The sequence below is a fragment of the Blastomyces gilchristii genome, assembly GCF_000003855.2.
Source record: "Blastomyces gilchristii SLH14081 genomic scaffold supercont1.9, whole genome shotgun sequence".
Lineage (NCBI taxonomy): Eukaryota > Fungi > Ascomycota > Eurotiomycetes > Onygenales > Ajellomycetaceae > Blastomyces > Blastomyces gilchristii.
The window spans coordinates 1223628-1236600 of record NW_003101674.1 but is presented as its reverse complement, the minus strand read 5'-3'; the positions used below and the strand labels follow the sequence as shown (position 1 = coordinate 1236600).

General features: G+C 47.4%; 5 protein-coding genes across 6 annotated transcripts; all 5 read left to right on the top strand.

Annotated features, from left to right (window-relative positions):
• Nucleotides 1-83: 83 nt before the first annotated feature.
• Nucleotides 84-4672, top strand: BDBG_04666 (kinesin family member 18/19). The gene is made up of 2 exons (XM_002624756.2): nucleotides 84-534; nucleotides 595-4672. Exons 1-2 carry the CDS (start codon nucleotides 335-337, stop codon nucleotides 3401-3403), a joined length of 3009 nt encoding a protein of 1002 aa, XP_002624802.1. The 5' UTR covers nucleotides 84-334; the 3' UTR covers nucleotides 3404-4672.
• Nucleotides 4673-5259: 587 nt separating this feature from the next.
• Nucleotides 5260-7022, top strand: BDBG_04665 (peptide-methionine (S)-S-oxide reductase). Its single transcript, XM_002624755.2, has 3 exons — nucleotides 5260-5754; nucleotides 5865-6183; nucleotides 6362-7022. Exons 1-3 carry the CDS (start codon nucleotides 5469-5471, stop codon nucleotides 6390-6392), a joined length of 636 nt encoding a protein of 211 aa, XP_002624801.2. The 5' UTR covers nucleotides 5260-5468; the 3' UTR covers nucleotides 6393-7022.
• A 75-nt stretch (nucleotides 7023-7097) lies between these two features.
• Nucleotides 7098-9334, top strand: BDBG_17156 (uncharacterized protein; the record flags this gene model as incomplete). The annotated part of the gene is made up of 1 exon (XM_031724940.1): nucleotides 7098-9334. The coding sequence occupies exon 1, from the start codon at nucleotides 7949-7951 to the stop codon at nucleotides 9332-9334; it is 1386 nt and encodes a 461-aa protein (XP_031578648.1). The 5' UTR covers nucleotides 7098-7948.
• A 25-nt stretch (nucleotides 9335-9359) lies between these two features.
• On the top strand, nucleotides 9360-9608 carry BDBG_17155 (proline dehydrogenase; the record flags this gene model as incomplete). Its single annotated transcript, XM_031724939.1, has 1 exon — nucleotides 9360-9608. One exon carries the CDS (start codon nucleotides 9360-9362, stop codon nucleotides 9606-9608), a length of 249 nt encoding a protein of 82 aa, XP_031578647.1.
• Nucleotides 9609-10307: 699 nt separating this feature from the next.
• Nucleotides 10308-12579, top strand: BDBG_04662. 2 transcript variants are annotated; one of them, XM_031721784.1, is made up of 5 exons: nucleotides 10308-10610; nucleotides 10705-10833; nucleotides 10984-11109; nucleotides 11205-11970; nucleotides 12123-12579. In XM_031721784.1, the coding sequence occupies exons 2-5, from the start codon at nucleotides 10738-10740 to the stop codon at nucleotides 12287-12289; spliced, it is 1155 nt and encodes a 384-aa protein (XP_031578646.1). In that variant the 5' UTR covers nucleotides 10308-10610; nucleotides 10705-10737; the 3' UTR covers nucleotides 12290-12579. The 2 variants fall into 2 exon arrangements, with proteins under 2 accessions (XP_031578646.1, XP_002624798.1); XM_002624752.2 differs by having other exon boundaries at nucleotides 10349-10833; nucleotides 12123-12543.
• Nucleotides 12580-12973: the final 394 nt, after the last annotated feature.

Below are 12973 nucleotides of genomic sequence, written 5' to 3'. Positions count from 1 at the left end.
GCACGGCTGCCATGGCAACCGGCGTCGGATCAACTATTTTCACCCGTCGCATCGCATCAACAGAACCCGTAAATAATGCCCTGACGGGCTTGACGAGCGGCAGACAGACAGACCTTCCAATGAATGGGCTGAAAGTTCCCCCGTCGACAATACTATTAACCTTCAACAGAGCTAGATTTTCCCTTCTCCCGGCATCCATTCGGGGATATCCTTTAGCTTGTTTTTGTTTTTTATCTATTTTATCTTTCCTGCGTTTTCACTTCATTGCATACATACTTCACCAGTTTACACAACATTCTCAGACGACAGCAACTGTTCATACAACCTATCCCTGATGGCGGCCTCGAGTGGTGCGTCCTCTATTTCAGTGACCGTTCGAGTCAGGCCGTTTACGATACGAGAAGCTGCACAACTTACAAAATGTGATGATTCAATGCTCTTCCTAGGGGACGGGTCCTTGGCTGCAGTTCCAACCCCGAAACTGATACAGAAAGGCATTCGACCTGTAATAAAGGTCATGGATGACAAGTGCTTGTGAGTAAAGCGCCGCCCCCCAGTTACGGTTGCGAATAGCTCCTGACTTTCGTCATTCAGGGTTTTTGACCCACCAGAGGACAACCCAGTACATCGATTTTCCAGATCCGTTGTCCCGAACGGAAAACGTGTGAAGGACCAGACCTTTATGTTCGATAGAGTTTTCGACGAAAACACAACCCAAGAGGATGTGTATGAAGCAACAACTCGAAGCCTTCTAGACAGCGTGTTGGATGGCTACAATGCAACCGTGTTTGCATACGGCGCGACGGGTTGTGGAAAAACCCACACGATCACGGGAACTGCTCAACAGCCGGGTATTATTTTCCTTACCATGCAAGAACTCTTCGAGCGGATTGCGGACAGAACAGATGAAAAAGTCACGGAGATATCATTGTCATATTTGGAAATCTACAACGAGACCATCCGCGACTTGCTCAGCACCACCAATACTATCAAGGGTGGTCTCATGCTCCGAGAAGATGCAAACCAAACAGTTTCTGTTGCCGGACTTTCCAGCCATCACCCGCAGAACGTTCAGGAAGTGATGGACATGATTGTGAGGGGAAATGAATCGCGAACAATGTCCCCCACAGAAGCAAACGCAACATCATCTCGGTCTCACGCGGTTCTTCAAATTAACGTAGTGCAAAAGGACCGTAACGCGGATATCAACGAGCCACACACGATGGCAACATTGAGCATTATCGACCTGGCAGGAAGTGAGCGGGCGAGTGCAACAAAAAATAGAGGAGAGAGGCTGATCGAAGGCGCCAATATCAACAAATCTTTGCTGGCTCTAGGCAATTGCATAAATGCGCTATGCGACCCTAGGAAGCGTAATCATGTCCCTTACCGAAATTCGAAGCTCACCCGCCTCCTAAAATTCTCATTGGGAGGAAATTGTAAGACGGTAATGATTGTCTGTGTCAGTCCGTCCAGCCAACACTTTGACGAAACCCAAAACACCCTTCGATATGCGAACCGGGCAAAGAACATCCAAACGAAAGTTACCAGAAATGTTTATAACGTGAATCGCCATGTCAAAGATTTCCTTGTTAAAATTGATGAGCAAATGGCGTTGATTAAAGAGCTGCAGCAACAGCAGAAGGATTATGAGACCATTGCATTCGCGAAGTTTAAGAAACAGGCTGAGAAAAAGGAAATAGTGGTGCGTGAAGGAGTGGTTCGTCTGCGTAGTGCATATGAACATTCAGCTTCCGAAAGGGAAGAGAGGGTCAATTGCATGCTTCGCTTAAGGCAGGTCAGCCGTCGTATCTCAATTCTTTCAGCCTGGATTGCTGCATTCGACAGTGTGTGCGATGCTACAGAAAATGAATCCGCTTTGTCAAACCTCCAGGCCATTCGGAAGAGTGCGCAAGGAATACTCATCGAGCTCGAGGGCAGCAGGCAGCATTATCATCAGAAACTCGCGAGAAGCAGCTGGGATCGAGGCATCAATTCTGCACTGGACATTGGTATTAAACAGCTCCAAGAACTTGAAATCGCGGATAGTGTCGACACTGCCACTCTTACCCGAGAAGCAGAGTTACTCAAGTCCAATGCAGAAAGGGAAGCATTAGCCGCAATCGCCGAGCAGGAGAAAGGTGGTGATTTGTCCATGATCCAGATGTTGCTGCAAACAAATTTCGAGACTGTTTCTGCTATTGAGGACATTATGCAGCTTCGCGAGGAGGACGCAGTTGCGACTGGCAAGGTAATCCTTGGAAAGCTCCTTAGGTCTAGCACAACCGCAACGGCCCACGTCGCTATACCCGATGGAGGCGCGCCACCTGTCGAAGTTTTCCCGCCAAACAAGGCTGGTACGCCTAAGCGCCGAAAGCAATACAGTATGGGAAGGGCCGCATCATTACCAAAACCTATTAACGCGGCTATATCTATAGCACCTCATGTAACTCCATCCCCAGCCAAGCCTTCCCCTAGAAGAAGAAAAATAGGGCCAAAGAAGGGTATCAATTTCACGCCAAGGAAGCTTCAGACGAAGAGCAACAAGCGGAGCGTGAGGTGGAAGGACGATGTAGAGGAAGGAACCCTTGCGGAATTCGAGAAGACTCCACAAAAGACAGCGGAATCACCCGCTAATACGCCCTCAGCGGAGCCACGATTGCCACCAATGCATTTAGTGGCATCCGCCATTCCCCGTCGAACCTCAAACGGCTCGAGGGAGTCATCACCAATCTGCAGCCCTCCTACCTCGCTCACCATCCAGAAGAATAGCCGTTTCAAAGCCGGTTTCTTATCCAAGAAACCAAACGGATCCCCAGTTCCCTCGGCGTTGCCCAGGCTCCCCTTAGCGTCGGACGGCGAACTGTCTCCATTACGTGGTATTGAAAATAGTAGTTTCCTAAATCGCAGATCCCTTGACCATTCTGAGGCTGATGATAACACAAAAAGCAATGTCAGCGGGTCATCATCAGATAACGAAGATGGGTGGAAAATGGACAAAAGTGACGCCATGACGATACACTCGGCGATGAGACGCATTTCCGGAACCCACCATGGAGGACATCGGGCTTCGATGGCTGGAGTAAATAGGACCCAAAGACGACGAAGCCCGACAGCCGCCACGAGCGCAAGCCCCACCAATGAAAACAGCAGCATGTTCTCGGCATCCCAAGCAAGACGGATGGTGAAAAGCGAAAAGGAACATGATTCGAAGATTAGCGTTTTGAGCCCGAGGACCGTACCAATTATGAAAGTAAATGGCCACCGACGGACGACGTTCGGGGATGCGAAACAGATAGGCCTTGGGTCCCGAGAAGGGATCCGGCTTAGCTCGGCCACGATTTCTGGCGGCGGATCGTTGCGGGGTAGCTTACAGCCCGGGGCGAAAGGTTCGTGGAGGTAGTTCTGTGTGGTTATAATTTTAATATAGATCCTTTTTTTAATTTTTGGCGCTCGTGGGCTGGCTATAAGTGGGTGTTTGGGTGCAAAGGATCGGCTTGGGCTTCCTATCACGATTTCTTCTTTCCCTTGAATTGTATGTAATTTAGGTATCTTCTTTTAGTTTATTTTGTTTCTTCCATGCCGCCCGTGTTCAATATATCCAAATGGCGCCTATCTACCCTTCTTTATTCTTTCCCTACTTTGTGTTTGAGTGACGAGTCTGCCGATTGTTTGTTCCCGTTTCCACGCCTTCTAGTCGTCCAATGTCAGTGTCCGTTTGAGCTATTTGCAGCAAGGAGAATTGCGTTTGAGACTGTGGATCTACGCTTTGTGCTCATGACTTGATACCTGTTGATGTGTCGGTACATGGATAAATCAACTAGATCCACATCCAGCAAAATTTCAAGAGCCATTTTGCTTCTTTAACACGTAACAAACAACAAACTGCAGTTTCTCCGCCCGAGGATCTCAAGATTGAACGCAACTCACTGAAGTGAGACATATGTAGCTCTCCAATGAAACGAAACCTCAAGATACGGCAAGCTGTGACTGTGGGATGCATGCAAGTAATTCCGAGAAATTTTGAAGTCCATTTAAGCTCAAGGTTCCGGAGCTCCATGTGGAGAACACTAGCAGGCGTTGAGCCAACCATGACTCAATCCTATGTGGGGGTTAGTTAACTCAAATATGAAGAAAAGCATCGAGCCAAGTTCCATATATCTCGTCTCTTCCTGCGTTCTCATCGTTGAACTCTCGAGTTAAAACAGAGCTGCCATTGTAGATGCCCCAAAAATCTACGACTTCTATTAGCCATTTGTCTGAGTTCCGCTATGCCAACTAGGGTAGGCTGCCAGCACGCGGTTCAGGATATGTAGTTAAACACTAGTTATCAGATTGATTCGGACTTTTTAATTCCAATCATGTGCATGTAGTATTTCACATCTTCGTCATCACTAATCGTTTGGTGTAAGGAACACTTGCAACTGACTGGTAACGAGCTCGGGAAATTTTTTTTTCTCTCATTAAGGAAGAGCTAATTTCCGCCCGCCTTCATTTCCAGCCCATGTTTAGGAACCTCCTCATTCGGTGTTTTTGAACTGTCTTCGGGAACGAGGCGTGAAAGGAATAAAAAAGGCCCAAGACAACCTTGATGATTGCGATCAGTTTACGGATTATCTGCATTTGAGTTACACCCCATGCCCCTGATTCTACAGTGACCGAAAGGCTTGCTCATCCAAAATACGCCTGCGGGAAGGTTACTATGATGATCTGAGCATGAGAAATATAAAATCACTTCTACAGTTAAAATAGTCCAAAACAGTGGGGCTTGAGCAACAACGCAAGCATCAACGAATCTGTAGAAAAGTTGAGTGATTTATACTTTTTATTTTATCAATTTGTCTAATTTTTACCAGCCATAGGTTGTTGAGAGTAGTGTTGGCGAGTGGCAATTCGGGGTGTTAATTTAAAGGCTAACTAATTAATTAATACGAATTCTCAACAAGTGAAAATATGTAAGAGGACGAGCAAAGGAGAAGATCATAACATTTCGCCAATCGCTAACACTACAAACGCAACTCGGCCAGTAACTACGGCAGCCATAATATTGAAATTTGGGCCAAATGGATTTTTTTTGGAATGTTTTTCGCCAGAGCCAGATGATGAACATAGCGTATAGAGACTCTATAGTGTATCTACCGAGTTAAGTAAGGTATACCCCGGAAAAAAATATTTGCTTAGATTACCTATAGTTAAATTAATAATACCTAATAATAGTTTTATATTTATCTCGTGCGATCTAGTTATTATACGCAGGAGCGGGAGTTGCGATTTGGAATCTCTGGGCTGATTAGTAAATTGGCTTTAGGATGACGCCGCTGCGGGAGTGGAGTAATCTGATGAGCAAGATTCATCGCCTATTCGCCTTGCTATTCTTCACGTTTAATATCCAGCAGTTCCTTAATATTGAAAATTATTACAACCACTGATCAGCTCTGTTTCCGCCCATCACATACTCTCTCTCGCCAATGGCCCTCCCGTTCTCATCCATCATGCCGCCATTCTTCTCACGATTAATGCGCCACTTCACCACCACCCCCTCTCTCCAATTGACTCCAGAATCCCTTGCAGCCCGGGGTTTTCCTGAAAATGCCCAGGAGGCCACGGTTGCTGCCGGTTGCTTCTGGGGCGTAGAGCATCTCTACCGCAAACAGTTCGGCAATGGAAAAGGACTTTTGGATGCTAAAGTTGGATATTGCGGTGGGGATACAACGCATCCGACTTATAAGAGTGTTTGTTCAGGGGACACCGGCCGTATGTCTTATAACCAAGCACCTTCGTTCCCCCCTCCCTACGCTCTAAGAGCAAGACCCGCTCTGCTCTAAATCCTACTCTACTCCCTCTAACATATTTCTCCCACTCAGACGCTGAAGCTCTACGAATAATTTTCGATCCGTCCATTGTTACATATCGCCAACTCCTCGAATTCTTCTACCGCATGCATGACCCCACCACGCTGAATCGACAAGGTGGAGATATAGGAACACAATACCGGAGCGCGGTATTCACACACAGCGAGGAGCAGCAAAAGATTGCCGAGGAGATCAAGGAGAAAGTGGCTAAGGAGTGGTGGAAGCGGTCCGTGACGACCCTCGTTGTTCCGGCAGGCAAATGGTGGGAAGCCGAGGATTATCACCAGCTATATCTAGACAGAAATCCCGGTGGATATGAGTGCCCCGCGCAGTGAGTTTTTTCCCTTTTCCTTTTCCTCTTTGCCCGCCCCGTTCTTCCCCTCTCCGCTCTCGCGCCCCGCCTTGCCTGGGTCGACCGTTTCTCCACTCGGAACTTTGAAAGGCTCCCCGACAAACATTTATTGCTTTGTATTTAGCTTTTGAAAAGCGTTATTACTGATGTTGCGCAGCTTTGTGAGGAATTTCCCGCCGTTATCTTGAGAGCTTGCGAGTTTTAAAGATAGGATTTGTTTTAATTTCGACACATGCGGTCTCTGTGTGTAGGGCAAAGAAAACATGTAGCGTCTTGAATTTTGGATTTCCTCCTGTTTATTATTATGTATATACACTTTGAAGAGTTTCTGAATTGGGTTGCAGTATAGTACAGTAGTTGTACTGTCGTTGAGCTTGCGCTTGCTTTGTTGTCACTTCATTTCTTCTTATTTGCTTTCTTCTATTATTCTGTGTGATTATGGAAACTCTGCTGTTCAATATTATTTCGGACCACCCAGAATGGCCAAACTTGTGGCTCTGAAGGTCTTGTACGCTACTTTTTCACCGTTTCCATCCTTTATTTTCCCACTATGTTTGAATCTATATGAACTTCCCCGCATTCGGATGACTTGGCGCGGAATTCCTAAAACGTTTGGTCAATCCGCTTATGATCCCGAATTAGATCATAAAATGGTCATATTTTTAGGTTTTGCCCCCCCCTCGCCCTCGCGTGCTGGGAAAGAATGATAGTTAAAATGAATGAATGCTTCTTTGCCACTCTAGAACACTCCCTCCCCAATTCGGCAGTCAGTCTGGACCGGACCCCCTCTCCACCCACCCGGTGAACCACCCCCACCCCACCCACCACAGAGCCAGCAGCAAAACTCTCCGCACTGTATTGTAGTTATCTCTTCGTATCTCTTCTCTCCTGTTCTCCTCTGCTTGCACCTGCTTACACTCGGAACAGCGCGGTACGTTGGCCAACAAGCCCCATCTGACACGAGGCGAAGGAGAACGAGCACCAAAGATCCTGATGGCCCAATGCCAAAAAGAATAAGAAAAAATCCGTCTGCCTCCACCAGCACCAGCACCAGTCTCACCAGTCTCACCAGTCCCAGGCTGCCAATGATACATTAATGGAGTCCGGGAAACGGTTGTTGCCAGCACTAGCTTGCGTAACTATTACTTAACACTTTACTTCAACCTCTGTCGACTCTATCCTGGAGTATCCGGGGTTAGCCTTACCTTCCCCTGCCCCGACGACCTCCCCACGTTTGGGGAATATCCAGTTCATTCTGGCATGTTCGTTCCTCAACTTGCTCGCTGCTCCCACGCTCTCCGTCTTGGAGTAACTATTGTACAATGCACCCCAAGCAGCATAGCGACCGAGGAGGGAGTAAAAACTCCAATAGCATAGTGTGATGGGGTTTTCTATGTTGTTTGTTGGCACCATATTAAGCCCTATTTTCTACTGAATCCCCCTAAATAAGTGTGCAACAAACTTGCTCTTATTTTTCATATTATATATATATTACGTGTTCCCCCCTGCCCATACATCTGAACCTCTCGAGGAATATTGCTGTTGCTGACGTGAAGGGTTATTTTGCTTTGGCTGTTCCCCTTTATTCCGCGCTTAAGGTAAATTATATTTTTTGCATATAACGCCATAGCGCTTGATCACCCACAGCGTTTATGAGAGAGTGGGTTGTTTTTGGGATATAGTTCAAGCATTTCGTAGGGTACCTGGGGAGCAAAAGAGGTGTGTATCGACAGAAGGACACGAAATGCGAAGACAAGCCGCTTTCAAAACCGCGAGCGGCTGTTTCGTTTACCCTAGGCATCAGACTGCTGTTAGGCCTCCTGCATTGTTGTACCATCAAAGGGTTAGATACTCTCACCATGGCCCGGCACAGCAGTCTGAGCCCCCACTGCCCGCAGCTGGAGGGCCATCGGCAGCTCCTGGGTCGACGAGACCATATGCTACCCTAAATTCATCAATACCCTTTACAAACGCGCCAACATCCCCTCCGCTTTCGATCTTGCCCTTGTCCACGATTATGCGATCCCTCTTAGTCACCACCATCTCGTCTTCGCCTCTTCTCTTCTCCCCATCTTTGGCTTTCCTGTCAGTCGTGGCAAACCCCGAGTCTACCTTCCTAAATCCTGATCGTAACCCTGTATTGAAGCTGATCATGGAGCAGACGCTGTACGCTCAGTTCTGTGCAGGAGAGACACCGGCCCAGGTCAAGGTGAACATCCAAAAATTAAAGGAGCTCGGATACTCAGGCGTCATATTGGGGTATGCACGGGAAATTGTGATGAATGAGAGTGAGATCCGTGCGCTTGGTACAGCTAGCGATGCAGCTGGAGGAGCAGAGAGCAAGGCTCAAGCCATCGCCGATATAACAGCTTGGAAAGACGGGACCCTTGCCACTGTCGATTTAGCAGACGATGGAGATTTCGTGGCCCTAAAATTCACGGGAGCCGGGAAAGGATCAGTCCAGCAACTGCTCCGCAGATCAGCACCATCGCCGGCCCTCAAGGAAGCGATAATTGAGATCTGTGAGCGGGCTAAAGCCCGCAATGTCAGATTGTTGATTGATGCTGAGCAACAAGCTGTCCAACCTGCCATTGACGACTGGACTATCGAATTCCAGCGAATGTACAACAAGGGGCCGGACCAGCGAGCTGTGGTGTATGGGACATATCAGGCATATCTCCGTTCTACCCCGGCAACTCTCTCACGGCATATCGCCATCGCAGAGGCGGAGGGATTCGTTCTGGGCGTCAAGCTCGTCCGGGGCGCATATCTAGGCACCGAGCCGCGCCATTTAATCTGGGATACAAAGGTAGAAACCGATAATACATACGACGGCATCGCCGAGTCACTGATTAAACGAGAGTACGGTGACGTCCTCAAGCCGCATTCCCCTTCACCCCCACCCCCATCCCCATCCCCATCCCCATCCCCATCCCCATCCCCATCCCCATCCCCATCCCCATCCCCATCCCCATCCCCATCCACATCCACAGGCAGGACCACATCCACTGGCCACCCTCCATTCTCCAAAGTCAATCTCGTCCTCGCCTCACACAACCGCGTCTCCGTCGAACGGGCTAGGAAGCTTCGAAAATCAGCAGCACCGCACAACGGGTTCGCACCAGATTGAACTGGCCTATGGGCAACTATCAGGTATGGCTGATGATATCAGCTGCGAGCTGGTGCACGCGGCGAAGGCTGTTCGCGAGCAGCAGGCTGAAGGGGTAATGGTGGAGGTGGAGGCGCCTAAGGCATACAAGTACCTTGTGTGGGGCACAGTGAGTGAGTGCGCGCGATATTTGGTTCGAAGGGCGCAGGAGAATAGAGAAGCGGCGTCCAGAACGGAGGATACGCGGAAGGCCATGGCGAAGGAGCTGCGGAGGAGATTGGTGGGTGGGACGTAGGTGATGAACCGACTGACTGGCTGCTTTTACTTTGGTTGGTTGATTTAAGTGGAAAATTTTTTCTTTGTGTCTTTCTTTTCTTCGCGGTTGGTTAAGACGGGATATTGGTGTCTTCGATTTTTTGCCTTTCTGAGTTTCATTATTGCTCCTCCTAGATGATTGTAGGTGCATGCATACCTGTTCGGGGAAAAGTGGAATATACACTGAACTTACTTCAAGGAAAATTTTAACAGATATGAATTATTTTTTTTTCACTTGATATAGCTCCTTACCTCTACATCTAGCAAACAGACATTTCCACTTATTTGCAGCCAGTTTCTTTTGTGTTCTCTTTTTTCATCAAAGAGACGGTGGGCTCAAGAAAGATATAGTTGCAACAGGACAGTTCTGATTTTTTTGGAAACATCTATCCACAATAGCTTGAGTTCCATTAGTAGGCGGTTAGTATGTAGACAGTGTCAAATGAACAAACAGATGAATCAAAGGAAGAAGAGAAGAAGAGAGAAATAACAATAAAACGGAAGCCTGGGTTATGACGGTAGTTGGCTTTCAAGAGATAAAACAAAGGGAAGAAGAGCTGTCAACCGTCAAGCTACATTTAGCAGATGCTAAAGTCCGGGCCTGGTATATCCCAGTTTCTAAGCTGCTGGTCATTGTCTGCTAGAGCAGAAATATGGGCGAGGTATTGCATATTTCTTTTTCTTCATATTTTCCCCCCCCTCACCTGAGGATAAAAACATGCAGGATGGAAGTTGGGGGGAGATATGAGCTTATTCAACAGGTAGAGGAGAGAGAATGAGATGTAGGAGGAACACATTTCTTGTGTGCTGCTGCTCCACTTACAAGAAGAAGTGTTGTTACCCCATATATGGGAAACTTCACTTCCCTGCAACATTCTTAATTCTTTTTGTTTTGTTTTAACACATTCCAAAGCTGTGTACTTTATTTACTTCCTCTTTTTTATTTTCTTTCTCTCGCTTACCATCTTCTCCTCTCACACAAGTTTGTCCTAGTCACTCCCTCCCCTCTCATTTTCTCTCTCATTTTAGAAGACAAGCTGTCAGGCCTTATTCGGCACACTAATCACTTTGTGCAGATAACCTTTGCTCAGCTCACTGTCATCGCCAAAATGGCCCAGGCCTTGGTCATGGAGGCTGAGGGGCCCGAGCGTATCGATAATGTGATGGTGGTGGTTCTAGAAAATCTGAGAGATGTTACTGAACATGTACGTATTTTCCTTTTCTTTTCTGGTTTTCAGATATAAATGACTCCAGGCTTCCCTCTAGGAATGGATACTTCTCCTAGTTTTTAGCCTAAAAACCAAATTGAAAAAAAAATATTGATGTTAACTTGTGTGTTTTCGCCCCTTGAACAGCTGCGCAATATTCATCGCAGACATGCAGCCAACTGCATATCAAAGTATACTCAGCACATTATCGCTGAGTTTGGGCGAGTCATGCTTGACCTCACGGATGCTGATATGGTGATGTATCCCTCAGAAGTATGTACTTTCCTTATCCCCATATCAAGAATTTTCAGAGCCTGCCCGGCTGGTGAGACTTGTATGGCTTATGAGATCCTCTTAACCTTATATAGAATAAGGCGAATGGAACCGTTGGCAACGTCGATGCGAACAACTGTCGCGACGAATGTGGGGAAATTCTGATGGAAGTCTGCGAGCCAGATAAGAAGAGTCTGATTGATCGGGGTGTTTCCAAGCCTGCTCCTATGCAGGGTAAACTGTGGTCAAATATCGCAGCCGCGGCTCCCCCCCCTCAGGCCGCCTGTCAAACTAATGGACTCCACGGTATGGCCCCACGGAAACCCAAGGGCAATATAATCCCGCTGGTCCCTATTTTCACTATGGTGCCAGCCATGCCGCGCCAAATCATGCCACCCTCAGCCACAATGGGAGGAATGGGAGGAGGGGGTGCGAGAGCCGGAATCGTAACCGTCGAGGGCAAATTTGCTCTTGATAGCTTGAACATGCTTACCGCGAGAATCCGCGAAGGTGCGCTATACAGTGTTGAGATACACCATCACTCCGGGTTTGCGGAGATCACATTCCAATATGCAACGCACGCGAAAGAATTTCTGGTCAAGGACAAGCACGCCACGGCGAGTACAGGCTATGGCTGCTTTGGAAATGGCTTCAGGGTCAGACATGATAAATATAGGGAGCGGGCGTGGGATGCGGATTTGAAGAAGATGTCGAATGGGCTTCGGGAGCGACGTCGGTTGACGTTTTCTCGCACAAAACTGCTCATGAGGCCCAATTCGTTTCGGGTGATGGAAGAAGATCTCGAGAGGATTGCTGGACCTGACGGGATTGATTTTGTGTGGAAGTTCAATACGGGGAATGGTATGTCTCTGACCGGGTTTCCTCCCACCCCTTTCCGCTCTATTCTTTCCCCCATGCTGCCGGCTCCTCCTTAAACCCTCGTTCATTTTGTTTGTACCGTTAATCAACATGAAGGAAAGCTCACAACTGAGGACTGACGGTAATGTTTAAAGTGACGGCTGTTTTCAAGAGTGTTAGAACAGCAAGACTTGTCCGAGTCAGTTTCCTGCAAAAGGCATCTCGATCCGATAGCCAGTTTGCAGGTGTCAGCGTCGACTACTCATCCGACCCATGCGAGAAGCAACTGACATTGACCCAAAACGGGGTGAGATTTGGATGAAATAGAAGCCAACCTGGGAATGCTTTGGATTGGAACCCCCGGTTCCATTTGAAATGGCTCATTAGAGCTGGGAGATATTATTGGGAAGAATTGGGATTCCGTTTGTAATAAGCAAAATGAGTATGAGTGTTTATCTTGCGAAAAATTTTCCAGTTTCCCTTTTTTCTTGTATCTCATCAGATTCATGTAAATGGTTTAAACTTACTGCTAGATAACCCAGAATCTGAATGAATATGAGTTTTGCAAAACGGAGAAGACGTCTCCAACAAAACTAATATGGATGCTCATCCCACTGAAAGGCTGGATAGCCCGGCTCAGGAGGACTGATGTTGTTGGACCATTATTATTGTTCAAATGAAATTCCTGATGAGGTTGCATTTTCGGGCAGAAGAAGTCAACCAGTGTTCATAACAACATCTTCACTAACCCTAACACAGAGTTGGGGATAAGAATAATGTGCGTCAGAATAATGCTTGACTTTATTTAACCTTTCAAGGTTGCCAAACTGTAACCTGATTGTGAGCTCGGGGCAACTAACATTAGTCTAACAAACTGTGACTGAGGAGCCTCATGGCTGTCATGAGTCTCATCTGACTGTGAGAAACACATTACACCGTTGTTCATATCATATCTATTCATATTTGCGAGTTACGGCTGCCTCCCGGTCCGGTCTAGCGTTAATTA